Genomic DNA, 26,310 nt, shown 5'->3' with positions numbered 1-26,310 from the left:
TTAGTTCCGTTGCATCCTCCGGTTCCCTTTTCTTTTATGTGATGCTGAGTTGCCCACCCGCAGCATGTGAGCTTTCAGGGTGGGCGTTGATTCTCTCTGGCGGCACACGTTTGTTTTGATCGATTGTGTGCTTTTCTTATGTCCCTCTCTATCTCTTTTTCCATGAGTGTTGACTAGTATCTGTAAGTCTTTTCCCCCCTTTCCAACGCTTTCACAGCCTTCCGTTTTTGTTCCTACCACCCTTTCACTTCCTCTTCACGCGGCGGCCTCTAAATCGCACACTATGAGAGCAGAGCATGCCTATAGAGAAAGTGTTTGTTTGGCGTCTGTGAGTTGAGTTAAACACGCACAAACTCCCATTCTGAAGGCTGCAGGTATACACCATGAGGAGTCGGTTCTTTACACACGTCGCGAGTGTGCTGCCAGTTTTCAAGTATGGAAGCGGGAAAAATACCATCAGGAGTGTTAGCGGCGTTGGAGTCACCCCGTTAGCAGCGCGTGTGGGCGCAAAAACAATGGTTCATGTCGACACAAGCACGGAGGCGTACAGACACATGGCAAAAGAATTAACCTTCCTCTCAACAGAGGAGTTCAGTCGCCGTCTACATCGTTTCAGTCGAACCAATTTTGACCCAAGTCAGACCGCGGCAGTCCACGCGCACGTTTCTGAACTTCTTAGCCGACGGTTGGCGGAGGTGAGCTACAAGTGTGTGCGTGAGTATGGGCAGTTGGCACACGTGGCGGGTCTGCACGAACTCTGTCTTGCAATTTACTATGGTCGTGCGAACCTCGTGTGCTCTTCCTCTATGGCTGAGGCTAATAGCGTGGCGGGTAGCTTCGCCGTCTCCGATTCCGTCGTGGACAGTGCCTACAGCCTCGGAAGTACAAGTGATTTGGTCCGTTTGGGAGCCCACTGCATGAAGCACCTCCAGCACGAACCCTCGCTTGGGTGGGAGGTGATGAGTTCATTTTCGTTGGCCCGCACCTTCTGGCGCTGTGTTTGCATTGTCGCACATCTTGAAAAAGCGCGCTCTGTTGATGCTAAACAAGCCCTTCAAGGTGCCGCGTACATATTTAAGGAGTACATTGCAGTTCTATACCCCGAGGCCTCCCGGGAGCTCAGTGTGCAAGATGCCATATACACAGTTAGGCGGTTTGTGCAGTATGCATCATGCGGAGACGAGGGGGAAATGCTTTTCTTTCGCTTCTGCCTTCGACGCGGCTTCCTTCGTAGAGGATGTGGCACCACGAACTTGACGGAAGAAGGCGGCTCCAATTTGAGTATCACCACCAGTGACACTGGTAGTGGTGAGGTCTCCTACGGCGGAAGTGCAAATGGCGCTACCCGCGTTGATCATGGGGTAATATCCGAAGAACAATGGTTCTACGCTACCCTTATTGCAACCTGCAGGGCGGGGCAGCACGTCCACGAGGCGTTACATTACTTTGATGAAGTTGGGTCCCGCCTTGGTGTGGAGAGTGTGGGCTGTGATGTTCTTTTGGGGCATCGCTCGCGTGCGATGCGATCCGGAACAGCCGCAGATGGGCAAGATTTCCGTGCAGTTGGTGAATGTGAGAAAATAATGGAGGGCGTTTCCGACTACCTCTTCTTTCAACTTCTCACTGTATTGCATGCGGCAAAGGATAACAGAAAGATTGTTTTCACCGCACGAGCAATGCTACGCTGTGCGGAGAAGCTAAGCATTAGCGTATGGAGCATTGTACTTATTGCAGCAGGAGAGATGAGGGCGGCAGATGTGGCTCTCGGCGCTTTTGTGCAGGCTAAGGACGCGCTGTCCGACGCCACCCGCGTGGAGGACCGCCGTGGCAATGAATATTTGCTGCAAACTTCTCTTCTTGCCTTGTCGAAATGTCAGGTTCCTCGCTTTGAAGAGGAATACCTTCGACCATGTCGTGAGTTACTCCTGACCCATTCTAATGAGGAGGTTTATTTCTGTGCTCTCCTTCAACATGCTCACAATTCTACAGATCCCGGTGGTGGTGCAGGCGAGGTTTCTCGGGCTGTCAGTGAAAAAGGGATTCCACTCAGTTCCCGCATCGTGTCCCGGCTGATGAAGATATACTTGCGCACTGAGTCCCCCAAGCTACTGGAACTGTATCGGTATGCAACACGCTCTTGCAACACATTCAAAGCATCATGGCTTGATGAGCTGCTCTTATGGGCGGATCGGCGTCGCTACGACCTTACCCCCGAGGAGCGGAAGTACATACTGGATGAAGTCTATCGTGTCTATGGCGACAACGCAATGGAAAGCGAACTTAGTGGCCTCCGCACCCAACTCGCGCTTTTACGCTACGACTACGAACATAAGCCCCGAGAGACTTTTCTCGCAACACTCCAGCCACCCCCTACCGAGCCAACCGTCTTGGACTCACGGGCTCATTTCTTAGTTAAAAAACCGTACTGCGTCCATCAAAGAAGGCCAAAAAATGGCAAAGACCTTAACGAGGAGCGCAGTGGTGACCGTATTGTAGTTGCGAGCGGGGACCAATCGTACGGCGGGCATTCGATTATTCAGGGACAAAGTTTCAGCGGAAGTGATGGAAATATGCGTCCCGAGGAGTTTCGCGTTTACATGGAGAAGATCCTCGAAGTGCTGCAGCGCACCAACAACTGGGTTACCTAGCTATCGTTTACGGTAACGCCAATCTGTGAATTGGATGTGGATTTCGACAGGCCTGTGGACGAGCGCTACACAAACATCTGACTGGCCACTTTTGGTATTGCCTCGTTGGCTTTCATGCATGTTTCTACATGTTTCACTTCTTCTGTTGTTGCCGTTATCCAATCTTTCCTTTTCGCTCTCTCTCTCTCTCTGCTTTGATCCTTTGCTGTACGTGACTCACAATACTTTTCTCTTCTTCTTGAGCTCTATTTGGAAGTTGTGTAAGTTCTTAAGACAAGCCTCGTTATCAGTTGTCGTTTGACCGGTGGAGGAAACATGCTGTGTTGCGGCTGTTTGACAATACTAATGACTCTACTGGGTGCCAGTACTTCAGTGTGTACGATTATCTTCCCCGTTTTTCGCATGAAGAATGAAACAAAGGAAGCGATCCAAACCCTATGGTACTACATGGAAAAAACTGCGAGTACAGAAAGCAAGACAAGTGTCCGGGAGAGTGAATGCTACGAGTACAGTGTATACTTTCAGGTCAGTATGGGCGCTGTCGCAGCGGCTGCCGCAGTTGGACTCATTTCTCTTCTATTTCTCTGTGGTGTGGTTGCTTGCGGAAAAAAAATGAAGCACTTGAAGGTTGTCTCTTTATCGTTGGTCTTTTTTTCTCTTCTGGGTGCAATAACTTGTATTGGACTCGTTACTCTCGGTTATTTGAGAGGTTACTGCCAAGGCGATCCGAAACTGCGCGACAAGTACGCCCCGTTCAAGGAACGTGGTTTTAAAATTGATGTCGGTTCATATCTTCTTTGCGCCGCTGTCGCTCTATACTTGTTAACCACAATCACGCACTGTTGCCTTTAGCGGACATTTAAGCAGCTGCGTTGACATTCTCGAGCGGCCTCATTCCTTCCCATGACACTGAAGGTTCTGCAGGTACGCGGCGTGGTAGTGACTATTTTCTTATTTTTTCCTATACAATTGCGGTCGTGAACGAACGTTTTTTATTTTTATTTTTCTATCTGTACGTATTTCCTATTCCCAGGTTTTTTGTTCATCTTTCCTAAGCTGCAACACGAGAATATACAGATATCGATTTTACTTATTTCATTTATTTATTTTACGTAGATGTTTCCGAAAACAGCTGTTAAACTTCGTTGTCACTCTCCTCCGTTTCGTGTTCCCTCACATTTCTTTTACGCTGTGGGCAAGATAAGCTTCTGGTTCATCCCTTTCTGTTAGAATTACCACTTTGTACGCTATGTGGTGACTTAGGGTTATTCTTACCTGGTATATTTATATAATAAGGCGTGGTGCGACAAAATTAACCGTATGTAGCGCCCCTCTGCTTTTAGTGCAGATCCATCCCCGTTGCTCTTTTCTGTGCTGATACTTTTTTTTTTTTCCTCTTTACCTTTCACTTGTTTGTTTTCGTTTCTTATTTCTCTTACTACTTCCACTAGCCAGTTGAGGAGAGGTGCGGATATTGCACCTGTTCGTAGCCGTAAAGGAATCTAAATATGTCTGAGCGTGATGAGGATGAAGTTGATCGACTGAGTTTGAGCATTGGTGATGAGCATGAGAGCGTGGCGCAAAGTGACGATGAGCGAAGTGATGCGGATGCGGGTGTTGTTGTGTCTGGTCCTGCACCTGTGCGTGGTTCAGCGAAACGGCGTGATGACAGAGATCGCGTGACGGCTCCGGTGCTGACGAAATACGAGAGGGCCCGCATCCTTGGGACACGTGCATTGCAGATTAGTATGAATGCTCCTGTGTTAGTTGCATTGGAGGGTGAGACGGACCCGTTGACTATTGCGCAGAAAGAGCTCCGTGAAGGTGTCATTCCGCTCATTATTCGGCGTGTGCTTCCAGACAATACGTACGAGGACTGGCGGATCTGTGAATTGGATGTGGATTTCGACAGGCCTGTGGACGAGCGCTACACAAACATCTGACTGGCCACTTTTGGTATTGCCTCGTTGGCTTTCATGCATGTTTCTCTACATGTTTCACTTCTTCTGTTGTTGCCGTTACCCAATCTTTCTTTTTCGCTCTCTCTCTCTCTCTCTCTGCTTTGATCCTTTGCTGTACGTGACTCACAATACTTTTCTCTTCTTCTTGAGCTCTATTTGGAAGTTGTGTAAGTTCTTAAGACAAGCCTCGTTATCAGTTGTCGTTTCACCAGGAATATTCAGAATGTGCTGCGGTTGGTTGACAACTCTTGTTACTCTATTCGCTGTTGCTTCGGCTGTTTGCGCGTTGGTTTTTCCCGTTTTTCGCATGAAGAATGAAACAAAGGAAGCGATCCAAACCCTATGGTACTACATGGAGAAGGTTGATGATGTAGTGAAGCAAACGAAGGTGCATGAGAGCCCGTGTAAGGAGTACAGTGTATACTTTCAGGTAATTGAAGCTGGTGTCCTTATTTCAGTGCTTACAGGCTTTGCTGCTCTTGTTTTCATTATTCTGTCGAATTGCAAGATCCCACTGTGTTGTTTGCGAATCATATCCACGCCACTTTCCATCATATCCTTCCTTGTTTCTTCGGTGAGCGCCGTACTCATCACTGTTGGATACGGAAAGGGGTTTTGTCAGTGGGATGATCAATTGCGCGAGGATTTCGCCCCGTTTAAGGAGCGTGACTTTTCGGTTGATGCCGGTTTTTACCTTATTGTTGTAACTGCTGTATTGTTCCTTGTCAGCTCTGTCGCGGGTTGTTGCCTGTAGTAGCCACATATACGGTTGCATTACGGCAGCTCGAACGAACTACATTTATTTATTTATTTTTTTCTGCACGGCGTCGCGTGGAGATGCGATGAAGTGGTGCTTACTTTCCAGTTTCACCTTGTGCAACAGCGGACGTGAATATGTTATTTCTTATTTTGGTCAGTTCACACCACTCTGGTGTTTTCTTTAAATGTTCTATTCCTTCGTATTTATATACTACACTTTTAGCGACTACCTTTCCCCCTGTCATTAGTGGCTGATTTAAGCAACTTTCGTTTCTTCAAGTTGATCAGTCAAGGTTGGTTATTACTTTTCCGTATTTAATTTCGTTCGTGTCTATTTCTTTATGTTCAGTTATTTTTCACTTTATGAAGTGCATTCTATTTTTGCGGCCACTCGTGCCTGACCTGACTGGCGTGTTGCGATGGTTTCGTGAGAATAAATGTCCGTACGGCCGTTTCTGATTTTTTTTTTTTTTCGACTATTAGGGAGTGCGTGCGGTGGTAGCGTAGAGGGGGAGGGATTTCCTCTCTCCCCCCACACACCCAGTCAAGTGGGTGTGTGTATCGGGTGCGACAAAATTAACCGTATGTAGCGCCCCTCTGCTTTTAGTGCAGATCCATCCCCGTTGCTCTTTTCTGTGCTGATACTTTTTTTTTTTTCCTCTTTACCTTTCACTTGTTTGTTTTCGTTTCTTATTTCTCTTACTACTTCCACTAGCCAGTTGAGGAGAGGTGCGGATATTGCACCTGTTCGTAGCCGTAAAGGAATCTAAATATGTCTGAGCGTGATGAGGATGAAGTTGATCGACTGAGTTTGAGCATTGGTGATGAGCATGAGAGCGTGGCGCAAAGTGACGATGAGCGAAGTGATGCGGGTGCGGGTGTTGTTGTGTCTGGTCCTGCACCTGTGCGTGGTTCAGCGAAACGGCGTGATGACAGAGATCGCGTGACGGCTCCGGTGCTGACGAAATACGAGAGGGCCCGCATCCTTGGGACACGTGCATTGCAGATTAGTATGAATGCTCCTGTGTTAGTTGCATTGGAGGGTGAGACGGACCCGTTGACTATTGCGCAGAAAGAGCTCCGTGAAGGTGTCATTCCGCTCATTATTCGGCGTGTGCTTCCAGACAATACGTACGAGGACTGGCGGATCTGTGAATTGGATGTGGATTTCGACAGGCCTGTGGACGAGCGCTACACAAACATCTGACTGGCCACTTTTGGTATTGCCTCGTTGGCTTTCATGCATGTTTCTCTACATGTTTCACTTCTTCTGTTGTTGCCGTTACCCAATCTTTCTTTTTCGCTCTCTCTCTCTCTCTCTGCTTTGATCCTTTGCTGTACGTGACTCACAATACTTTTCTCTTCTTCTTGAGCTCTATTTGGAAGTTGTGTAAGTTCTTAAGACAAGCCTCGTTATCAGTTGTCGTTTAACCAAGAAGGATATCATGATCTTTTTCGGCGTACTCTCTTTATTGCTGACGCTCTGTGCCTTTATTTTAGCTGGTTGCGCGTGTTTCTCTCCTATTTTTGGCCGTGCAACGGGCTATAAAACGATTTATCTTTTCGAGGTGGGACAAGCGTCATCGACAGGTAAGGATTCATGCTTCAGGAACACTGTGTATTTCAATTTGGTCCGCGGGAGTGTTGTCACTTCCTCTGTCATTGGATTCATTGCTTTCATTGTTGTTATTCTTACCATTTTACGAGGGAGGATGGCTTTCCTCATGTGCCTGTCACCATGCTTTTCTTTCATCGCCTTCCTACTCATGGCACTCTGCACCGCAATTATGTCTGTGGAGTACTTCGTTGGCTTCTGCAGTGACGACGGAGGGTCTGGCAAAAAGCCTCTGAAGGGTGTTTTCAAGTTGTGCTGTGGGTTTTACCTGCTAGTGACTTCCTGCGCCGTTTACTTGGGGAGTCTCATAGCCCAGTTCTTTGCCCTTCTCAGCTGGGCAGCATTTTTGAACGAGATGTGTATGTATTTAGAGGAACTGTAGTGAAGCTTTGTTTAAGTTTCACGCACGTTGTTTCTTTCCCTCACTAGGAGGATTTTCCTGAGTTTTGCTAAATGCCTTCTGCGGCTGTTTACTCCTCTCTCCCTTTACAACCCTTCGTTTGTTATGCTTTTATTATGTTTTACTCAGTTCGTTTGTATGTGCTTTTTGAGTTGTGCTTGTGGTGTTGTTCCTTTCCCCCTTTCCCCTTTTTCTTGTTTTCGTGGATTTCCATGGATTTAGGCAGCTACTCTCGGAACATGCGAGTTGAGTGCTGTGACATGGAGTGAAAACGATGATAATGATGTTGCTTCTGATGGTGTGACAAGTCCAGTACTGTCAGGAGAAAACTAGGGAATAAAAGCAGGAGGGGAAAAGGTAAATGCCATTCTAAACGGCGGAAGAGTTACGTTGTGAAAAATGTTGCCCCGCGTAGTTTATTATTATTGTTTTCATTCTCGTCTTCTATGCCAATACCATTTTTTGGAGAAAGAGCCTGCGGCCGGTGAATACATATATATATATATATATGTGGTACGAAAAGAAACAGCCTTCTAACCCCCTTTTGTCATTGAATGCAGTTCATCCGCAAACATTCCTATGTCCCCTCCCCCAAGGCTCAATTCTGGTTGTTTAGGTGGGGTTAAAATTGCGAATTTCTCTCCTTTTTTTTTTCTGTTGCTCGTTGCGTGTTTTTTTTTTAAATACTCTGTTACCCTTCTTTCTAACTTTTTATGTAATTGACTCAGAGGGTTGTTTCACACGTAAGTGTGGCTGTGGCAGGTGGTGGCTACTCCTTTCCACCCACTCTTACCCTGCGTCGCCGCGTTGCGGAACCCCTAGTTGCTCATTCACACGGAGTAGTGAAGTGAAGTGTGCTTGTGTGTTGCTGCGACATATTAAAGCAAAGGTGTAGGGGGAAAGGGATGTCTCTTCGTGACGATATCTTGGCATTGACGGCGACTCTCAGTCGGCTCTCCCGCGCTCGTGATACGGCCACTGCAAGTGATTGCACCGAAACCCGCGTAGACGATACCATTTCCGCTGTTTCTGTAGCTGCGGAGGATGACGAAACAAGAGACAATACCGCACCGTCTCTCATGTGCATGCCAGTCCCGCGCTCCGGGGGCCGCAAGATGGAGGAGGACACCTTTACAATTTTACCTAATAGTCGTGATACCACAGCGCTGCCTCGTGGGGAGGCTACGGCTGACAGATGTTGTGCTTCCAATGACAACGCGCGAAGCAAAAGGCTCTCCACTCCGTCAGGTCAGGAGGTTGCCGTCTCACAGCGTCCGCCACTGGCGCCTACCGAGGGTGTTACTTGGAATCACAGTCACGGAAGGAGTAGTATTGCGGATGACGAAACAAATTCATGCATTGATCCCGTGTCGTCAGAGAGTTGTGGTGTGTCGACAGAGCCGTCGGGTGCTGAGCCAAGCCCCTGCCAGGTCGAGGAGGCTTATAAGAGGATAGCACGTAGACTCCTCTCCGAGATTCAACGACTAGATTTGTGCATCGCAACCGTGTCGGCGCGCCACGTGGACGAGCGCAAGGAGTTTCTGCACACTCAGCGCGAGCTTAAGGAGCGGTTGGTTGAGCGGGATGCACTTATTGGCACACTACAACATCAGTTAAAACTAGCAGAGAGCTCCGAAAGCACGGTAAGGTGCCGCTGTTACTTTGGTAGAGCTAATTGTGCACCCGTGCAGTCACGCGCGACAGCCACGGTTTCCACTGAGCGTTTTACGTCGAGGAGCCGGAGTGACAGCGGCGTTCCAACGACAGCGGCTCCCATTTGTCACCAGGGTCTCGACATTGCTACCAACACGCAAGGGACGGATGAAGCCAAAGGGCCGCGGGGGCGCAGTAACCAACACCATCCCGCCACAGAGGAGGTGGATACCTACGCGACGCGAGCATCTTCCCTCGCCGGTTTAGCGTGTCATGAGAATGTCACCGCAGTTATCCCGAAGACGGCAATAGCTGCGGGAACATCTGAGGGGCCAGTCCCAGTCACCACGTCCGGTTGTGCGCGTGCACGAGCGAGCTCATTATCACGAAGCGAGGGGAGGGACGGTTCCGATGATCCCGCGGTGAGGGGGACAGTCACCAATTCTGTAACGGTTCCGACGGACAGGGCGCCGTCACCCCATGCTTCTTTTCCAACTGACTGTTGTCCACGTGTATCTCAGGCAAGTTACAGGGTTGGCGTGGCTGCCGCCGTTGGCGGTCGAGCGAAAGGGCTGCGTCGGACACCGAAGACTACGCCACTCCGCCGGAGGAGGCAACATGTTCTTGAATGTAGCGGCGACACGGCTTGGCGAGGGTCGCTCCATTGCCGTACGTGTCGAGAGGATGTCCTTCCCACAGCACCAGAGGTGCAGCAGGGCACGTTGACGGGCAGCTCTGCGAATCCACTCCCTTCTTCTTTCCCTTCACCGTTCGTTTCCACTGCAACTACTGGGGCGAGGTTCAACCATGGGGTGCCAAATCGAGCTTTTAGTCAGTCACCGTCTCATCGGAAGAAAAGGCGATCTTCGAATCGAGTGCGTTGTCCGGTGGCTGCCAGCGGGGATGAATTGTTACGCGGACTCATCGCGAAGAGCGCCTTTCTGGAAGCGGGACTTCGGGGTGTGATGGAGCGGTTGGATGAACAACAAGGTGAGCTTCACGACGTGACATGCCTGCTTCACAAGCTGGTGCTATCGAGCATGCATGGGAGTGCATAGATGATTTATAGAGATTGATGATCATAGAGGAACTATTTGCAGCACAACGTGAATTTTTTTTAAAAAAAGATCTTGTTATATTGTAGAAATCAAATCACATTAGTTGGCGGTTGTTTGACGTGAGAGAATGTTGTGACTAGCATGTACTCTAACTAACAGGTCACCCACGTGGACAAATGCTTCTTTTTTTCTTTTGGTGCAGGAGTAAACTCTTCGGAACATAACCCCATGTACACATCCAACAACTTTTTTCTTTGAATCTACTTTCCCTGTCTGTAAAAAACTCACACCTTACGAACCAACAGACTACTAGGCGAGAAATATCGGATTGTGGTTGCCATTTTATGGTTTTTTTCTCTCCACAAACTATCTTCTGCCACTTCGCTTTCTGAGAGACGGGCAGAACACCTATTACGGTAAGTCGGGATCTACGCGGGAGTCCGCATTGTAACCCATGCGTCGCTTGCAGAAGGAGTTACGCGACATCACCCTGGACCCTCCACCGTATTGTAACGCTGCTCCTTCGTCGGAAAGCATTTTCACGTGGTATTTCACCCTCGATGGACCACCTCAGACGCCTTATGAAGGTGGTCGATACCTTGGGGAGCTGAGGTTCCCACCTGAATATCCGATGGGGCCACCCAAAATAATTATGCTGACGCCGAGTGGACGGTTTGTTATTAACAGTCCCATTTGCCTTACCATAACTGATTTTCATCCGGAAGAGTGGAGCCCAATGTGGGGGGTGCGGACAATAATCACTGGTTTGCTTTCATTCATGGTCAGTGAGGAAAGTGGGTTGGGCGGGATGACGGAAACTGCAGTGTGTCGAAGGGCTCTGGCTGCAAAAAGTCATCGCTATAATGTGGAGCGTGTGCCGGTATACAAGGAATTGTTCAACAGCGAGTACCAGAAAGATTTAAAAAAATTGAATAACAAAAACAAAGATACCTCGTGACGGTCAAGCGGTGCTGACGCGAGTGAAGGGGGACGAGTTGGAGGCAGATCGGGGGATGATAACATTAACTGAAGAGAGTGCCGAAAATCAGCGTGACTCCGCTTTTAATGTGGGGCGAGCGCTGCCGTTCGCCTAGGTAGGACTCAATGGCAACCTGCTCTCTCGGTAGCACATGCTTCCCGCGATTAATTCCTTCGCCCTCCTCACCATATCTGTCCCATAGGCTTAGCCACTTTTGTGGGGATCATTGTTTGTGTCTTGTTCCCCTTCTACTCTACTTGTACTAGCGTTCTCCATTCGGCATGTACACTCCCTCGGGGTCACAATGGGTGGAGGGACCAAATGTACCCCTTCCCCCTTTTCCCCTTTCAGGTGACTTTTTGGTCGCAACGATTAGCGACTTATCCCCACCTCTGCAATGCTTCTCATAATGTTTTCTTTCCTTTCTTTCATGTTTTTTTGTATTTATTTCCTCTTCCATTTGTACCGGCGGTGGAAGAGGAAACCACGGTAGGGAGCAGTGACGTCAAGCGTATACATATACACCAATATCGCACGTGCGAAGCATTTTCCAGTACTAAATATCAGCGATGCTACGGCGACTTGGTGCCAATGTTAGCAATATGGCGCGCCCGATGAACAAATACGCGGTGACGGTGTCGCCGCGGCGTCATCTGGAGCCCATGAGCACGTGGTACCTTGCCTCTTGGGCTATGGTGTGGTATTATGCTTTTTTCTTTTGGATGCCAATGGTGTGGACGGACATTATGGTGCCCTCTTTCGTGTATAACAAGCTTCCAGTCATTCACTTTCTCCAGGAGAAGCGGGCGGAGCAGAAGCTGCGCCGTGTGTTGGATGAAACCTATACTGAATGGACCGAGGAGCTTGATCAGGCACACGTAACAGATGCCATTACTCGCTCACTCAACATTTAAAACATACGAAGGGAGTAGTAGGAGAACCAAAGCAGTGGAAGGTGTGGGAGGGCGATGCTCAGCGAATGGATGAAGGACTTAACGGGAGTGATGATGGTGTGAGTAGGGGTGTTTTTAATGGTGTTGAGTTGCGGAAGGTCAGCGGTGAGGGCTCAGGAGAGGGCTTGATGTCGTTGGGAGTTTTCTGCAATCAACTGGCATATTTCTACACTTTCCTTGACGTCGTCCTTTTTCTTCTCACACGTCTGTGTTGTTCACATTGCCCTTCCCACTCGCATACGTTGGTGTGCGTACGGGATGGGGTTCCCTATTTCCATTATCACTCTTATTATTATTATCACTGTTAGTGTTATTATTTTCATAACCTGTTCTTGCGTATTAGAGCAACTATAGCGGAGTCACCTCTGCCTCTCGTTAACCTTGCAGGAGGAAGGGGTGCCGGTGCCCTTGTTTTAGGGTAGGGAGAAGATGGTGTGGAATTAGCATTACCTGCAGTAGACAGTGTTGCGTAGTTTGTCGGCTGTCTGTTTTGGTCTTTCTTTTTTTGTTTTTTTTGTTCATCCACTTCGTTTTTCGTTTTTTGTTCTCACCAGCGTGGCGATGGCGTCGCTGCCTCGTTACACCGGCCCTGCTCTTCATTTTCGCCCTTGTTTTTTTTGCTGAACCAAATAATTTTGTTGTAGACAGCGCAGGCTTGAGCGCGTGTGGAATGCACGCTCATGCAGCTGCTTTTCCCGCCTATACTACCAATGTAGCAGTTTCTGCGCCACACTTTCCAACACAGGCCGAGATGGTCGACCGTGCGTGTGCCCAAGTTTTGTTGGGGCTCAGACAAACGCAGCAGGGGGTCGGGAAGGAGTGGAAGAACGTTCAGCCATGCGTTATGCTCGCCTCACAGTTATTGCTACAACAAGCTCAGTTGCACGGAGAGCGGCTGTGTGCGCTGGAGAGCAAAATGGATGAGGTGCAGCGGGCTGTCGAGGTGCTTGTCAACGACAGCCATTTGAAGGAGGAGCGGTACAACGCAGAGCGCACAGGCACTGGCGTTGCACTGGAGGGAGTGAGGCGCAATATGCAACAACTCAAGGAAGCTGTGGAAATGCAGCGTTGTGACACACAAAAATTTCACCAAGAGGTTCTCTTTCCTGGGATGAATGACTTACAGAGACAAATCGACAATGTGGTAGCAAGGTCGCTGGCCAGGAGTGTGTTAGGGGCTGCCCAGTCTTTATCTCCTACTGCCTCACCGGGACCGGGGGACTCTATACCAGCGGAAACAGATAACTCTGTGAGAGAGATGGTGCGTGAGGTCAAGTTACTGAGAAATCAGTGGCTAAAGCTGCTGCAACGACCGTTGCCTCCTGTGCGTTCAACCAGTGGCTGCCACCGATGTCGGCGATCTGGATCAGCAGCAGAAGCAACGACGGATAGGCGTGGAAAGGGTCAGGCGTCTAAGCGTTTCCTCCTAGACTGCAGCGTCGCACGGTGGCGCTGGCGCGGGGCGAATATATCATCGTGTGGTTCTTCCCCTGACGGCCCCATTCCATGGGGTTCCCTCTGCGTAAGGCGGACTGCAACTGGGGAGTGGGTACGGTTGGCAGCTTCTCCAGACAGCCGTGCAGCGTTTGCTGAGTTAAGCGGGGGAAGGGCGGAGCTGCCGTTTGTGTGGCGGGCCGAAAGACACCCCGGCGTTATTGAGTTGACGAGAAGTGGGATTTGTCGCATAGTCGTGTGTATGATTGCTAGTAACGCTGCGGCGGCGTCGGGTCGTGGCTGTGGTCACCATTCTGCTGCGACGGGGACGCCTTCTGCGGTGTTGCGCGTTAACAGCAGTTCCGTGGTTACCTTTTACTCTAGTGGATCAACATGCTACACACTGCGGCCGGTAAGGGGTGGCAGTCGCTCGCGGTTATGCGGTGAGGGAATCGCCTTTGCTACGTGGACCTTCTCAGACTACTTGCTGCTACCGGCTGGGGCATCCGTTGCCGTGTGTACCCGCGGGTCGACAGGTGCTTGCAGTGTGCATGAAGTACTGCTGGAACTGGAGTTCGTTAGCGACTGACGAAAAGACAAAGGGTAGCTGGAAACGGGGGTGGGATGGGAAGTCCACAGCCCTCTTGCGCATATGTGTATATCTATATATGGATATATACAAGAGGCGCGTGTTCTGCTCATCTGTTCAGTGGTTTGGGTGAGGGCCAAAGTGGTGCGGCAAATATCACTCTTCAGTTGTGGGATGCGGTTACATGTGATAGTTGTCGAAGATGTAATGCCGGAAACGGTTTCCGCGACGCTGCTATGATTGTTGGTAGTATACATTTGTTGACGTTGCGGGAGCCCTTCCCTCCCTCCTCTTCTTCGTTACGATCTTTTGTTGTCTTCTTGATATCATGTGTTCTTTGTTATACAAAGTGAGCCACTTGTACGAACACAGTTAGAGTGTGAACTCTTGTATGTTTTGTAAAAAAAAAATCTTTACTCGTTGTGGAGGTGTGCGCGTGCGCATGTGTGTTTTGTGGAGAGAACGAAAGGGAATGGGTACGAGGAAACGAACCATTAATTTTACGCTTCTTGCTCTTTCCTTCGCCATTGTTATTCCACTGATGACTTCGTCGATGTCTTTAACAACCGGTCAATCACCTAAAAGTAGCCTGAAAAGGAATACAGGCGTTTTGTCGGCCGTACCAAACGCAAGATGGGTCAGGACCAATCCATGGCTTTCGCAAACGACACCATTTCAGGTGAACAATACCGCGCCCATCAAGTGTCACGCCAGGACATCATTCGCCGCGCGTTCCAGAAATGTGTCGTTCCCCTTAACGGTGGAGCTGGTGATAAAAATGGTTTGGGTTTGGACAGCGAGGAGAGGGCATGCGTGGAAGAGTTTGCTCTACTGTACAGCGCGTATGGTAAGAACGGGTTCGCTCAATTCAGCCAACTGTATGAACAATACCAAAGGGACATGTTTGAGAAAGCACGCGTGGAAATGATGACCCAGCAGGCGAGAAAGGAACTTAGTCGTTAAAAAGTCGGAAGATTGCGTACTTGCAGCGCTTGGGGAGGTGGGTGTTGTAACGGGCTCTTTGGGTCGTATCTGAAGGCTGCGCAGCACCGAAAGACCAACGCATCTGATCGTGCAGGCCGGGCGTAACTGTAAGTGTGTGGTCGTTACACCTTGCTTGTTGAAGTGGGATTACCCTTCGGCGTCAAGGTGCTAACCAAGTAATTCATGGTTAATAGCAAGAAAGTGGATTTGCTTTCAGGGTGCACGGGGAAGGGGATGTGTGGTGTGGAGCGAGGCGACGCACTGCTCGATTGTTTCGGAGACCGGGTGAAAGCGAGCGAATTAAGACGATAACGTTGAGGAGGAGTGAATGTGTTTGTCCATGTCGGGTGTTGTTTATGGGAGAGAAAAGCAGCTCTGCAACGGACCAAAGTAGTAATTACAGGTGTGTCCATGCTCACATATCTGTGTATGTGTACGTGAGCGCAAATAAGTACATCTTGGCTTTAGCACTGTACCAATATTTTATAAAAATTATTTTCTTTTTGCACTCTTTTCGGCGCGTGCAGGAGTATAGGCAGCACACCTGTGCACACGGAATACCACCTCTTTCGTGCGTGTGTGTGTCACATAGAGAGGCTACGAAGCCAAAAGTACCAATATTAGCATACATTCATAAATTGAATATATAAACATACATACATCTGCAAGGGGAGAGAAGATTTGGCTATTGAAAGGAGGTGCTGTGAGGATCCGACTCTGTCCGCCGACCTCAAATGTTGGCGCCTAAAGGGGGGAATGATGGCTCCGTCGTTCCCTTTACGGCCGCAGAAGGAAGTAACAGCAACACTAACTTCAGCACTGCCCGGGATGGCCAGTGTACACCCATTCCCCCACAGCAGCGCCTCAACTCGTGGGCGCTTCCGAGGGCACCAGAAACACCTGCAAAACAACGCCGTACGAGACATGAAGAACGCGGTGGTCAGACGATTACGTATCTTAGTGGCGGTGCCTCCCACAAACGTGGTGCTGCACCTGACCGGCGCTGTAACTTGGCGTCGAGAAAACGTCCATCCAGCGAGCTTTCACAGTTCAGCGCACTGCGGTTAGACGATCCCAGTGATACCGTTCCTTTTCCACCACCTGAGTGTAGTACATCTGAGGCCACGCGGTCTTGCTTGCGCCCCCACCTTGGGCCTTTAGCTACCGGCGGTATGTCGTTGATGAACTCAGCTCCGAACTCCCCGCAGCGTGACTGGATGGCACGTGTCGGTAGCAGTTTTCCTTTTATGCCCTATTCTCCAGATCAACCGGAGTACTCTCAGGCGGAGTCGGAATTTTCCAATATCTTCAACCGTCGCATTCTGACTGACTACAAGGAGGTGAAGGAGCTTGGTTTTGGTTCCTTCGGCAGGGTAACGCTGTATGAAGAAACCGGTACGGGTGCACTTGTTGCGGTGAAGACGTCGCCACCAAATGCGAGCCGGGAGCAACGGCAACGTTTCGCGCGGGAGAGGGCTGTGATGAGCATCACGAAAGGGTTTCCGCACGTTGTGCAACTGTTAGATTCGTGGGAGGAGGGTCACGCGCCGCAGGTGTTCTTGCAGTTAGAATATTGTTCGGGAGGATCCGTGGCGGAGCGGGCGGAGCAACGACGGCAGCGCGGTGAGGTGTGGGATGAACGTGAGTTGTTTGTGTTTTTCGGACACATGGCCCTAGCATTGGATGCTCTGCATAGCGCCAACATTGTGCATGTGGATTTTAAGCCGGATAATGTACTGATAGACGAGGCAGGGGATTATAAACTTAGTGATTTCGGGTGCAGCGTCTTTGTGGATGATGATGGATTTCCCCGAAAAACTTTTGCAGCTGCGGGTGCGAAAACCGGGAACTTGTTCAGTGCTCCTTCCTCAACGGCCGGTGTGAACAACAACAGCATGGCCGACGCGGGGCCGCTGAGCTTCCCAACCCAACTTAGTGTGGTTAGTGTGGAAGAGGGTGATTGTAGGTACCTGTGCATGGATATGCTCAACCAAAAACGTTACCTCAAGGAAGGGGACATGTTTTCCTTCGGCATTTCACTTTTTGAGCTTATGTCAGGTGAACCCCTGCCCCACCATGGCGCGGGCTTTCTCGAACTGCGCCAGCACCCTCCGCTGCATCTCCTTGAGCGTCGTGGGTACTCGAAGCGTCTTACCGCCTTCGTTGCTGAGCTGATGCACGCGGAACCGACGTCCAGGCCGACGGCACATGATGCGCTTTGCTTCTTTCAACTTCCCCCACATGTCCCCCAAGTTATGTCGCAGTGGGTTGTAGGGGATACTCCACCACTGGATTCGCAAGTAGGGGAGGATGAGACTAATTTGCTACTGGACGTCCGTTACACTCACGCCGCCCTAGAGGTTGCTGCTCGGATATTAGACAAGGCGCGTCGGTTGCTTCGGCGCGGAAGCATTGCATCCAGTCAGTCAACTGGTGTGGCTGCTGGGCGCCGAGTGTTTGCCGAAGCAGATGGCATGTGTACGCCTAAGGACCCTGCTACAGATCAGAACTCTCAGGGGGATAGGGGAGATAGTGCAAAATTTTAGGGATGATTAGAGCAACGTAATGAAAAATTGGGAATGAAGAAAGGTGAAAGTATACATATATATATATATAGATGTGTGTGTGTGTGTGTGTGTGTGTGTGTGTGTGTGTGTGTGTGTGTGTGTGTGTGTGTGTGTGTGTGTGTGTGTGTGTGTGCATAAACATAAACTCACACGGAAGAAAATTTCCCATACAAGTCAAGTGGCCCGCGCTCTCTTGAGGGGTAAAAGGTGTGTTGGATATTGCATTTGGGCCGCTTTTTTTAACTTTTCCCCGTTGAGAGAAGATATGATTTTGTAGGAGGGTACCAGCTGCCGCTCACTACTGCCTGTTTATTGTTTTTAACTCTCTCCTGAGTTGATGCCCTGCATGTGGTTAGAGTTAGACCTAATAGGTCCCTATTTTATTCCAAGCACATAAAATTTCTCCCTCTGACGTTTTTTTATTTTGAAATGTGTTGGTGTCTGATGCATTTTGGAAAACCCACTAAAAGAGAACTTTGGGCCTGATACCCCCCTTATCTCTTCCAAACGCAACTCGGTTGACCTGTTTATACTGATTTACACCATTGGTGAAGGTACGGGAAAGGAAGTGTAATAAGCGTTGTGATGGTTTCTGAAGCGGGGAGGGGGAACGGCTCCCGGTTTAAGCCGGTACTGTTAGAGGTGGCGGGAGCACTTGTCGACAATCGTTGCGCTGATGTGACGCGGCGCCTCCGGGAGTACCGCAATCGCTACGCCCCAATATTGCGACTGGTTACCACGCTTATTGCCCCAGTTATGGAGGAAAGCCAGCTGTTTGGCGATGATGACTCGTGCGTGGAGTCGGCGGCCGTCGCTGATGACGGAAGGTTGAAGGAAGGAGTGACTGAGATGGCAGGAGCAACAGCAGTTGTGGGGGGCGACGGTGCGTTGCGCGGCAGAAATGGCGGGGTCAAGCGAGGACGAGGTGAGCCGCTCATAACCGCTCCGCGTTCTGCGGTTGTCGCTGAGAAACGAATAATTGTCGTGCACCGCCTACACGACAAGGAGGTCCCTGACGCTGTAGAAAAACTTGAGAGGTTTATGTCCTATCACTTTCTTCCACTGGCGTTACTGCACAACTGCCAACCGAATATTTCACCTGACGATGTACCATTCGTGCTTCGTCACTATGTGCACGAAGCCACACGTACAGCATCCTTCCTTGTGGCGGATCTTTCCAAGCGAGCGGCTGCCATTATTGACCCCCAGGTGGATGTTTCATGCTACGAGGAGGATCTGGCCTTTCTGCAGGTTCAGTTGGTCGGAATTGTACTCACTCACTGCTTCGTCGATATTGCTATGGGGCACGCGGCTCTACTTGAGCATCACCCAACCGCAAAGTTACTGAGCGGTACGCCTTTTGTGTCGACGGGGTACGGTTGCTCTGACGGGTTGTCACTCCATTTAAGTTCACGCCTACACTTGCGGTGCATATCGGTTCCTTCTTTTTCACCGGAGTGTCTTGTCGTTGAACTTCACCTGGATGCACAGTTGCTCGCCCTCTTCACGGGCACTGTGATGGGGACAGATGCTGTGCCTCGTTACGAATTCTTCGGTGATTTTCCACTTCCCCTCGAGCCTCAAGGGGATCTCCAACACACAAGCGCAATGCCGGCCCCTGAGGTGGCACGGCGCTTTCTCAGGGAGCGAGTTTGGGATGCGTATTTCTTTCCTGATCCTGCCGCGGGTCATGTGCAGCCATGGGATCACGTTGTTGTCTTCCCTTCGCACGGAGGTTACAGTAATGTTACGCACCAGTTGGATCTTTACTGGGCCGTACATATCGGGGATATGAAGAGGATGAAACACTCTCGCACGGTAATGGACAAAATCTTAGACCCTGAGAAATATGCCCAGCACATGCTTGATCGCCCGCGGTTGCCAAAGCCGTTGTTGGTCTCGCATGTTCGAGAATGGAATTTACTTTCTGTTCCATCTGCATTTGGTGGAAGCGGGGAGGGACTCCTAAGGCGCCGTCTGTTACCGCCACCGGCTTGCGCCCTTACCTCCCCTTGCCCGGGTCCTGTTGTTGTGGACATACGCAGTGCAGCGGATCACGTGACAATGCATTTAAAGGGGTCTGTAAACGTTCCCATGACCTTTCCTGCTGCAGCTTACGGTGTGAAGAAGGCGGAGCTGTGGTTGCAGTGCATGTTGAAGCCCCTCCAGCCAGTAGTTGTTGTCTGTGCAAACGAGAGGCAGTGCCACTTGGCGCGTCAACGTCTGGAGCTGATTTCACCAGGTGCCTCCGTTGAAACCTTCACTTTGCAGGAGCTGTGCCCTCCTTGTGGCGTCCACGCGGTGGACGGGCAGGAAAAGGAGGTATTTAACCGTGTGGACGTAACAACAAGTCTTCCGAAGGCCGTTGACTCACGGCATCTACCGCGACACCTCACATGGGTATTCGATTCAACCGCTTCTGCGCAGTCGCGGCTTGACTGCTATCAGAAATTGCAGCTCATCGAACCAGCAGAGGACACGCTTGTCTTGGACTGCCGGACTCCTTACGAGTTCAGGAATGGTTCGCACACGCGTAGCGTGTTTCTTTCCTTGGGAGACCTGTGCCACATAACTGCCCTGGATTTAGTAGCGCAGCAACTGACACCAGAGGCAGACGTGCATTGTGGCGGCTGGCCTTCCCCTGAGCTTGGACGCATTATACTTGATAGAATGTACGAAGCCGCGCTTGCATCCGGTCTCAAGTGCCGGCCAGGATGTCGGGGGATTCGCAAGATCGTTGTTTATTGCGCCACAGGTTATCGATCGCTCATTGCAGCCTCGCTCATGAGGAGAGCCTTCGAAGCTGCTTCGCTAGACATTGTGGTGTACGATGTGGCGGGCGGGGCTCTTCAGGTGATGCAACAACGTCCTGATCTTTGGACTGTGAAGGATCGTTCTATCATATGCATTAGCTGACCCAGGTAAACTTTGCACGGGAGTTTGGGAGAGGGGGCTTTCAAGGAGGGGTTCGAGGGATGAGGAGGAGGAGGTGGTGGTGTGAATTGGGCACTTGAAATGATGCAGTACATCAACATGCCACTTCGCGCTCATAGCCGCACACACGCTCACCGTGCTGGTGGTATGTTAGAGTCTGATGTTCAGGTCATGCCCTTCCTCTATTTTCATCACCCTCCTGTCTTGTTTCCTTTCCTGTCCTGTGCACAGTTGCGGATGTGGAACGGCGCAAGCGCCAGAATGGACTGACACCTGTTGCTTTCACATCTGCTATTTCCCTTTATATTTCGGTCACGCACGACCACTCAGTTTTGTCGCCTGGTGCGGGAGCCTTTCCTCTTTCGATTTTCTGTCGACGGTGTGGAGGGCCCCCCGAATATAAATATATGACGCTGATGGAGGAAAACCCGTCACAGGTGTCTGTCAGCTGAAATTACTTGCGGGTCGTCGGTGAAAACAGTGCGTGACTTTTCGCCTTCACGTTTCCGCGAAAAAAAAACCCGGTGACTGTGAGTGTGTATGTGTGTTGGTGGTGTTGTGTTGCCCGCACGATTTTTTTTTTTTTTTGAGGGGGCGGAACCATTGCAGCGGTCATCTGGGACGCATTAATACTAATAAAGCAAATAGTAATGAGCAGGTTGTGTGAAACGCTCATGATGGAAGGGCACCTAGTATGTTGTAAAGCTGTGTATTTTTTCCTTTAGTTTTACTTCCGATAGGTGGATCACCGTTTCATTTCTTCGTGCCTCCCACTCCGCCAACTCTGTAGCTGTGTTTTCGCACTTACTCGTTGCCGCGCGCATGCGCCTGCTTTGGTAGTACATGTTTTTTTTAAAAACCCTTCCTTCTCGCTCGAATCTCTATCGGTTCCTTTAATTCTGTTGTTCATACCTTATTATTATTATTATTTGCTTTGGATGAAAAGAGGTGATCGTAGATGGATATTCGGGAGATTATTGATCTTGTGAATGGATATCAATCAACGGGGGAAACCTCTGCAGACGAATCACTTTTACAGGCAGTTCAGCGTCTAAAGTCTGCGCTAGTTGATATTCCGCAGTTAGGTAGCAACACGCAGGAGGCCCTGAAGGCTCTTGTGAGAGCTGCGGTGGTGTGGCCAAGCGAGTGGAACGATATATTGCAACTCCTCCACGATGCGCTTGCCGATGCCGCCCTCTCGTGTGCTCACCGCACCCTCCTGTTGGAGTTGCTCCCGGGACTGTTGGAGGGAGATTCGGATGTTAAGGCACATGGAGAATCGGTCTGTGACGTGTTGCTGCAATGGCTATTGGCAACAGTTAGAAAACAAGGAGAGTCAGCGGGTGACAGCAAGCATCAGGAGGACTGGCGTGCTGCACTGAAGGCGTTGCTCGTGCTTCCCAAAGAATGCTATAGTAAAATTGTGCAGCTCTGCGCATCGCAGTTGCCACAGTCCTTGCCTCTGTGTAAAGCCATCTTGACGAACTCCTCCGCCTCAGATTTGTTAAAGCGTGCTTTTGAGGAGTGGCTTGTCCTTTCTGGCAACGCGTCACAGCACGCCGATTGCGCGCGCGATATCGAGAGACTGCTACGGGAGAATTTCTCGGGATTTGGCTCATTGTTGTGTGAGAAGGCCTGTAGTACTCTCCTCTCGAGTGGATCGCTGAGTAGCATGAGCAGCCTTCGGACTTTACAAGGCGCCCTGCAAGTTGTTCATGCTTTCAGCATGCTACACCGTGAGATCGTCAGGACGCATGTTCCTAATTCATTTGTTGTATCCACGACCGTGGGACTGCTGGACATCGTCGGTGCAGAAAATAAGGACGATAAACAGCAAGACGCTAAGGGGCCATGGCCTTGCATAAAGATGACCCAAGAAGAGTCTACACTGGTTGTTTCCATCCTTCGCTCTCTCGTGAAGTTGAGTGGTATCGTAACCGCCGTTCCTGGATGTGTGAGCATTAGCGAGGTGCGAAAGCTTTGCGCACCGCTTCTGGCGATTAGGAATGAAGCCGCTGCACTTGATTGCCATTTACCCCTCGTGGAGTGTGTGTTCAACCTTACCCTCCGCATCTTATCTTGTGTGTGCGCGGGTGCAGATGAGATGCGGGAGCTGCTACAAGAGCTGGTGGATGTTTCCAACGTGATGTTACCTGTGCTGAGCGATTCCCACAACCAGATAGAATCCTTTGGACCGTTTTGCGAAAAGAAGTCTCGACGGGACAATCATAGTGGGCCTGGGGGCAAGGAGAAAGATTATGATTTCTGGAACATGAGTGATGAGCAGCAACAAACTATGCTCAGTGCATTGCGGGTGTTACGGGCAGTGTCCGCGATGTGCCGCGTGTGTAGAGCCCAAAATCGCAGTAAACCAGAAGACAAGTCCGATGAGGAACACTGGAAAGCTGTGGCGAGTGACATAGCCAGTGCGGCTCGCACCCTCGCTCCGTCGTGGAAGATTGAGGTGGTTGAGCAGCCGCGCCCCACCGTAACTTCGAACCCACGCTTAACAGAAGGGACTACTGTGGGACGCAGCGCGCCTACATCCAGGCATGAGTCACGGAATCCCTATTCTCAGTCCCACTCCTCTCCTTCTAACCACCAATATCACTCCAGTAATCATTCGTCGTATTCTCCGACCCCGCGTCATCATTCGCCCAGTCATCATCCTCATCATCACCCGCCTTCACATACGCATCATGGAGTGCCGCGTTCTTCTCGCTACAGTGATTACGAGGGGGCACCTCATCGGTTGTCGAAGCGCCCTCGCCGATAGCTGGCGTGCTGAGCAAGGGTGTAAGGATGACCGCTACTATTTACAAATGCGTGAAAATGTTTAATCGAGCATTTTTTTTTTTCATCCTTGCTTTTTCGCTTTTCACCCCCCTCTTTTGCGTTTAATTAATCGAGGAGCGTTGCTCTTCCTACGCTCCCCAGCACACCGTCTCCCTTTCTTATTTTCCTATTCTGTACGCAGTCAGCGTTTTTTCTGGATAGCAGGGAGTAATGTAAGAAAGAAAATAATTGGCACTTTCTTTCTTTTCTTTTTTTTGCTGTGCTGGGGTTTAAGTGTTGCGCAAACGTAACCGTGCCTCGTCTTCACGCTGTGTTCTTGTCGTTCGTCTGTTCTTCTTTTCCCATTTGGTGTCCGTTGTACCGTCGCCCCTTTTCTTGTCTCCTTTTATTTTACTTTTCAAACAAACGAAAGCACAGGGGAGAAAGGGGGAGAAACGAGACTGAAGACCCGACGCTACAGCGCAAGCACAACACGGTGGCCAACGAGGAATTGAGGGGATTTTTTTTTTATTTACCTGCCCCAACAGTCTTGCTTATCCTCACGTGCACCGTGTATTTCCACACGTACGCTTGGGTGTGTATTAAGAGCGGGGGCAGAATATGTGGCGGCGGACATGGCGTGTAATGCGGATCGCTTCGGCCTCGGCGAGCAGGACGCCTCCAACTGCGTCAAAACCTTCCTCATCGGATGTGGGGATCTCAACATCCACCGCAGACTGCAGCCGTGACGCGGCGACGCAAATGAGTTTGCAGGGTCTTGGTGTTGCTGCGTACTTTCGCAATTCTGAGACGGCGAGCACCGACGAGCCCATTGCTATTGGCCACATAACAGCACAAATATCAGAGTCCGTCTATGCTGTCTTCTTCAAGGAGATTGCGCTTTCACCTGTTATTGAGGTTGGATCACGAGTGTACGTCTCCTGCCGCAAGGAGGCCCCGACCCCAAAGGATTCTACAGCTCCAGATGTGTTGAATCACTCAAACACATCCAATACAAGTGGCAATGAGATAACAGCACCAGTTAATCTTTCGTCCCCTAAAGGGGAAGGTGTTGAGCAGCAACCAGTGGGAGGAGCAGAGGGGTCAGCCGGGGCGGCGGTAGGAGGAGGGGGAGGAGGAGGAGGAGGTGGCGGCACCACCGCTCCGGTTACTGCCGGACCCTTCTGTCCCTATTCAAATGGTGGTGGTACTATAATTGGTGGTTTGGTGGCTAAGGTTAATGGTAATGGAACATTTGGTGTATTGTTGGATGATGACCGGTTTGATCTTGCGGTGCCCCGTGAAGTGATCATGCTCTCCGAAGGGAGGTCAAAATTCATCTCCAACGAGAAGTTTCAGGAAGTTTTGGAGTGGGTAAAGTCAGCGGGTGTGGACCGACGGTCTGACCAAGAGAGCACATCATGCATTCTCTACCACCGTGGCTGGCGAGCGGACAAGTTGTACCTTTTAGAAAGTGCAGATGTGCACTGCCTCTCGCACCTTAACAAATCGGTTCGCATGAGTGTTTTGGAGAAGTCTGAATGGGAGCGCGACCAGCACCGTCACCGGCGTGAGGAGATCAAGGAACGCATGAAAGAGAAGGAGTTGCGTTATGTCCTCACAAAGTACAGCGGCGTGTTCAGTGCATGTGTGGCAGTACTTGGTGTTATGTCTGTCTTTGGGTGGAACTTCAAGAACTACACGAAACAGCAGCGGTCCTACCAGCTGGCAATCGCGGCAAACACACTTTCTCAGCGAACTGTGCGGCATCCCATCAAAGGGACCGTTCCACGTGAGGCCGAAGAGCAGCGGGTGCGGCAGATACTGCGCCAACAGGACGTCACGCACCCACGAATCATTGTCTTCTCCGGGTTTCACGGCTGTGGCAAGAGTTCTTTGGTTCGTTCGGCCATTCGTAAGGAGAAGATGGCGGCTGTCCTCGTTGACATTCGCGCGAACGAAGACCCTGTCCGCTCGATAGTGAAATCGTTGGGTGTACAAAATATCGAGGCATGCGGTGATTTACTTGACTTCATTGTTGATGCCTCAGAACGCGCCAAAAAGGCAATGAATGGCGTGTCGCCGTTGTTTGTAGTTAAGTTGTGCGAAGGAAGCTCGTTGATGCGTGTTTACAATGAGCTTGTGGCTCTTGCATGCGACCGCAGGCTCTGCCACGTTGTGATTGAGGTGCCCATCGAAAGTCTGACGCTTGCGATGACTGCCCTTCCCCGTCTGGACTTCCATTTGATACCTAACTTCTCCGTGGGAGAGGCCTTCCGCTACACAAACCACATGATCGATCCGCTAGAATTTCTCAACTTCGTCGAAGTCGCTGGGACCAACAGCAACGACATTGATGAACTTTTTGCTACGGTGCAGCACGGGAGGATGTCGGCAAGCGCATATACTAATCAGAAGCTTGTCAAGGCCATGCGACAGTTGGAGGCTGCGTGGTCGAAGGACCCGTCTCTTCGCGAGGCCGTCATTAATCTCGCGAAGTTTCCTTTCGAGGCCGGACAGCGGGAGGGGTACGATTACTCCAGCCTGCGCAGTGAGGCACTGCGGGACATTGTTATGTACAATCCTGTATCTGATGTTTGGATGTTTCACCAGAAAGTTTTCCACACGGCGGCTCGCTGCTGGCAATAGGTCAATGCAACACGCAGTCTGGAAGAGTGCCGCTTTTGGTTTTTGTGTAAGTGTATGTGTTGGTTGCTTGCCACACCGTTGCTGCGAAGCCTTCTTCATTTGAAATTTACGCAGAGTTATGAAGTTTTTTTTTCCTTTCGCTGTGCAGGGGGGAGTCCGTTTTAGGTCCCTCTCTGAAATCTGTGAATCAACTGTAACATTGACAGTGACCAAAAAGAAAAATTGATTAACATTTTCTCTGTTTTTTTTTCTTTTTTTTCCTTTCATCGACTCTGAAACCCCTTTACCCATTCACCTCCTATTGTACCCAGCCATATCCTTTGCTGTTTTCACTATTTATTTATTTATATTA

General features: G+C 50.2%; 15 protein-coding genes across 15 annotated transcripts; all 15 read left to right on the top strand.

Annotated features, from left to right (window-relative positions):
* Positions 1-383: 383 nt before the first annotated feature.
* TbgDal_IV3530 (hypothetical protein, conserved) lies at positions 384-2,648 on the top strand (the record flags this gene model as incomplete). The annotated part of the gene is made up of 1 exon (XM_011774639.1): positions 384-2,648. One exon carries the CDS (start codon positions 384-386, stop codon positions 2,646-2,648), a length of 2,265 nt encoding a protein of 754 aa, XP_011772941.1.
* A 315-nt stretch (positions 2,649-2,963) lies between these two features.
* On the top strand, positions 2,964-3,500 carry TbgDal_IV3520 (hypothetical protein, conserved; the record flags this gene model as incomplete). The annotated part of the gene is made up of 1 exon (XM_011774638.1): positions 2,964-3,500. The coding sequence occupies one exon, from the start codon at positions 2,964-2,966 to the stop codon at positions 3,498-3,500; it is 537 nt and encodes a 178-aa protein (XP_011772940.1).
* Positions 3,501-4,156: 656 nt separating this feature from the next.
* On the top strand, positions 4,157-4,591 carry TbgDal_IV3515 (DNA-directed RNA polymerase subunit, putative; the record flags this gene model as incomplete). The annotated part of the gene is made up of 1 exon (XM_011774637.1): positions 4,157-4,591. One exon carries the CDS (start codon positions 4,157-4,159, stop codon positions 4,589-4,591), a length of 435 nt encoding a protein of 144 aa, XP_011772939.1.
* Positions 4,592-4,628: 37 nt separating this feature from the next.
* On the top strand, positions 4,629-5,363 carry TbgDal_IV3510 (hypothetical protein, conserved; the record flags this gene model as incomplete). The annotated part of the gene is made up of 1 exon (XM_011774636.1): positions 4,629-5,363. The coding sequence occupies one exon, from the start codon at positions 4,629-4,631 to the stop codon at positions 5,361-5,363; it is 735 nt and encodes a 244-aa protein (XP_011772938.1).
* Positions 5,364-6,140: 777 nt separating this feature from the next.
* TbgDal_IV3500 (DNA-directed RNA polymerase subunit, putative) lies at positions 6,141-6,575 on the top strand (the record flags this gene model as incomplete). The annotated part of the gene is made up of 1 exon (XM_011774635.1): positions 6,141-6,575. One exon carries the CDS (start codon positions 6,141-6,143, stop codon positions 6,573-6,575), a length of 435 nt encoding a protein of 144 aa, XP_011772937.1.
* A 238-nt stretch (positions 6,576-6,813) lies between these two features.
* Positions 6,814-7,365, top strand: TbgDal_IV3490 (T. brucei spp.-specific protein; the record flags this gene model as incomplete). The annotated part of the gene is made up of 1 exon (XM_011774634.1): positions 6,814-7,365. One exon carries the CDS (start codon positions 6,814-6,816, stop codon positions 7,363-7,365), a length of 552 nt encoding a protein of 183 aa, XP_011772936.1.
* Positions 7,366-8,288: 923 nt separating this feature from the next.
* Positions 8,289-10,094, top strand: TbgDal_IV3480 (hypothetical protein, conserved; the record flags this gene model as incomplete). Its single annotated transcript, XM_011774633.1, has 1 exon — positions 8,289-10,094. The coding sequence occupies one exon, from the start codon at positions 8,289-8,291 to the stop codon at positions 10,092-10,094; it is 1,806 nt and encodes a 601-aa protein (XP_011772935.1).
* Positions 10,095-10,548: 454 nt separating this feature from the next.
* On the top strand, positions 10,549-11,052 carry TbgDal_IV3470 (ubiquitin carrier protein, putative; the record flags this gene model as incomplete). Its single annotated transcript, XM_011774632.1, has 1 exon — positions 10,549-11,052. The coding sequence occupies one exon, from the start codon at positions 10,549-10,551 to the stop codon at positions 11,050-11,052; it is 504 nt and encodes a 167-aa protein (XP_011772934.1).
* A 590-nt stretch (positions 11,053-11,642) lies between these two features.
* TbgDal_IV3460 (hypothetical protein, conserved) lies at positions 11,643-11,987 on the top strand (the record flags this gene model as incomplete). The annotated part of the gene is made up of 1 exon (XM_011774631.1): positions 11,643-11,987. The coding sequence occupies one exon, from the start codon at positions 11,643-11,645 to the stop codon at positions 11,985-11,987; it is 345 nt and encodes a 114-aa protein (XP_011772933.1).
* A 709-nt stretch (positions 11,988-12,696) lies between these two features.
* Positions 12,697-14,049, top strand: TbgDal_IV3450 (hypothetical protein, conserved; the record flags this gene model as incomplete). The annotated part of the gene is made up of 1 exon (XM_011774630.1): positions 12,697-14,049. One exon carries the CDS (start codon positions 12,697-12,699, stop codon positions 14,047-14,049), a length of 1,353 nt encoding a protein of 450 aa, XP_011772932.1.
* A 633-nt stretch (positions 14,050-14,682) lies between these two features.
* Positions 14,683-15,012, top strand: TbgDal_IV3440 (hypothetical protein, conserved; the record flags this gene model as incomplete). The annotated part of the gene is made up of 1 exon (XM_011774629.1): positions 14,683-15,012. One exon carries the CDS (start codon positions 14,683-14,685, stop codon positions 15,010-15,012), a length of 330 nt encoding a protein of 109 aa, XP_011772931.1.
* A 755-nt stretch (positions 15,013-15,767) lies between these two features.
* Positions 15,768-17,579, top strand: TbgDal_IV3430 (protein kinase, putative; the record flags this gene model as incomplete). The annotated part of the gene is made up of 1 exon (XM_011774628.1): positions 15,768-17,579. One exon carries the CDS (start codon positions 15,768-15,770, stop codon positions 17,577-17,579), a length of 1,812 nt encoding a protein of 603 aa, XP_011772930.1.
* A 606-nt stretch (positions 17,580-18,185) lies between these two features.
* TbgDal_IV3420 (hypothetical protein, conserved) lies at positions 18,186-20,516 on the top strand (the record flags this gene model as incomplete). The annotated part of the gene is made up of 1 exon (XM_011774627.1): positions 18,186-20,516. One exon carries the CDS (start codon positions 18,186-18,188, stop codon positions 20,514-20,516), a length of 2,331 nt encoding a protein of 776 aa, XP_011772929.1.
* A 976-nt stretch (positions 20,517-21,492) lies between these two features.
* On the top strand, positions 21,493-23,310 carry TbgDal_IV3410 (hypothetical protein, conserved; the record flags this gene model as incomplete). Its single annotated transcript, XM_011774626.1, has 1 exon — positions 21,493-23,310. One exon carries the CDS (start codon positions 21,493-21,495, stop codon positions 23,308-23,310), a length of 1,818 nt encoding a protein of 605 aa, XP_011772928.1.
* Positions 23,311-23,930: 620 nt separating this feature from the next.
* On the top strand, positions 23,931-25,958 carry TbgDal_IV3400 (tuzin, putative; the record flags this gene model as incomplete). Its single annotated transcript, XM_011774625.1, has 1 exon — positions 23,931-25,958. The coding sequence occupies one exon, from the start codon at positions 23,931-23,933 to the stop codon at positions 25,956-25,958; it is 2,028 nt and encodes a 675-aa protein (XP_011772927.1).
* Positions 25,959-26,310: the final 352 nt, after the last annotated feature.

The sequence above is a fragment of the Trypanosoma brucei genome, chromosome 4, assembly GCF_000210295.1.
Source record: "Trypanosoma brucei gambiense DAL972 chromosome 4, complete sequence".
NCBI lineage: Eukaryota > Euglenozoa > Kinetoplastea > Trypanosomatida > Trypanosomatidae > Trypanosoma > Trypanosoma brucei.
The sequence above is the reverse complement of the archived record's forward strand: the minus strand, read 5'-3'. Positions and strand labels throughout refer to the sequence as shown.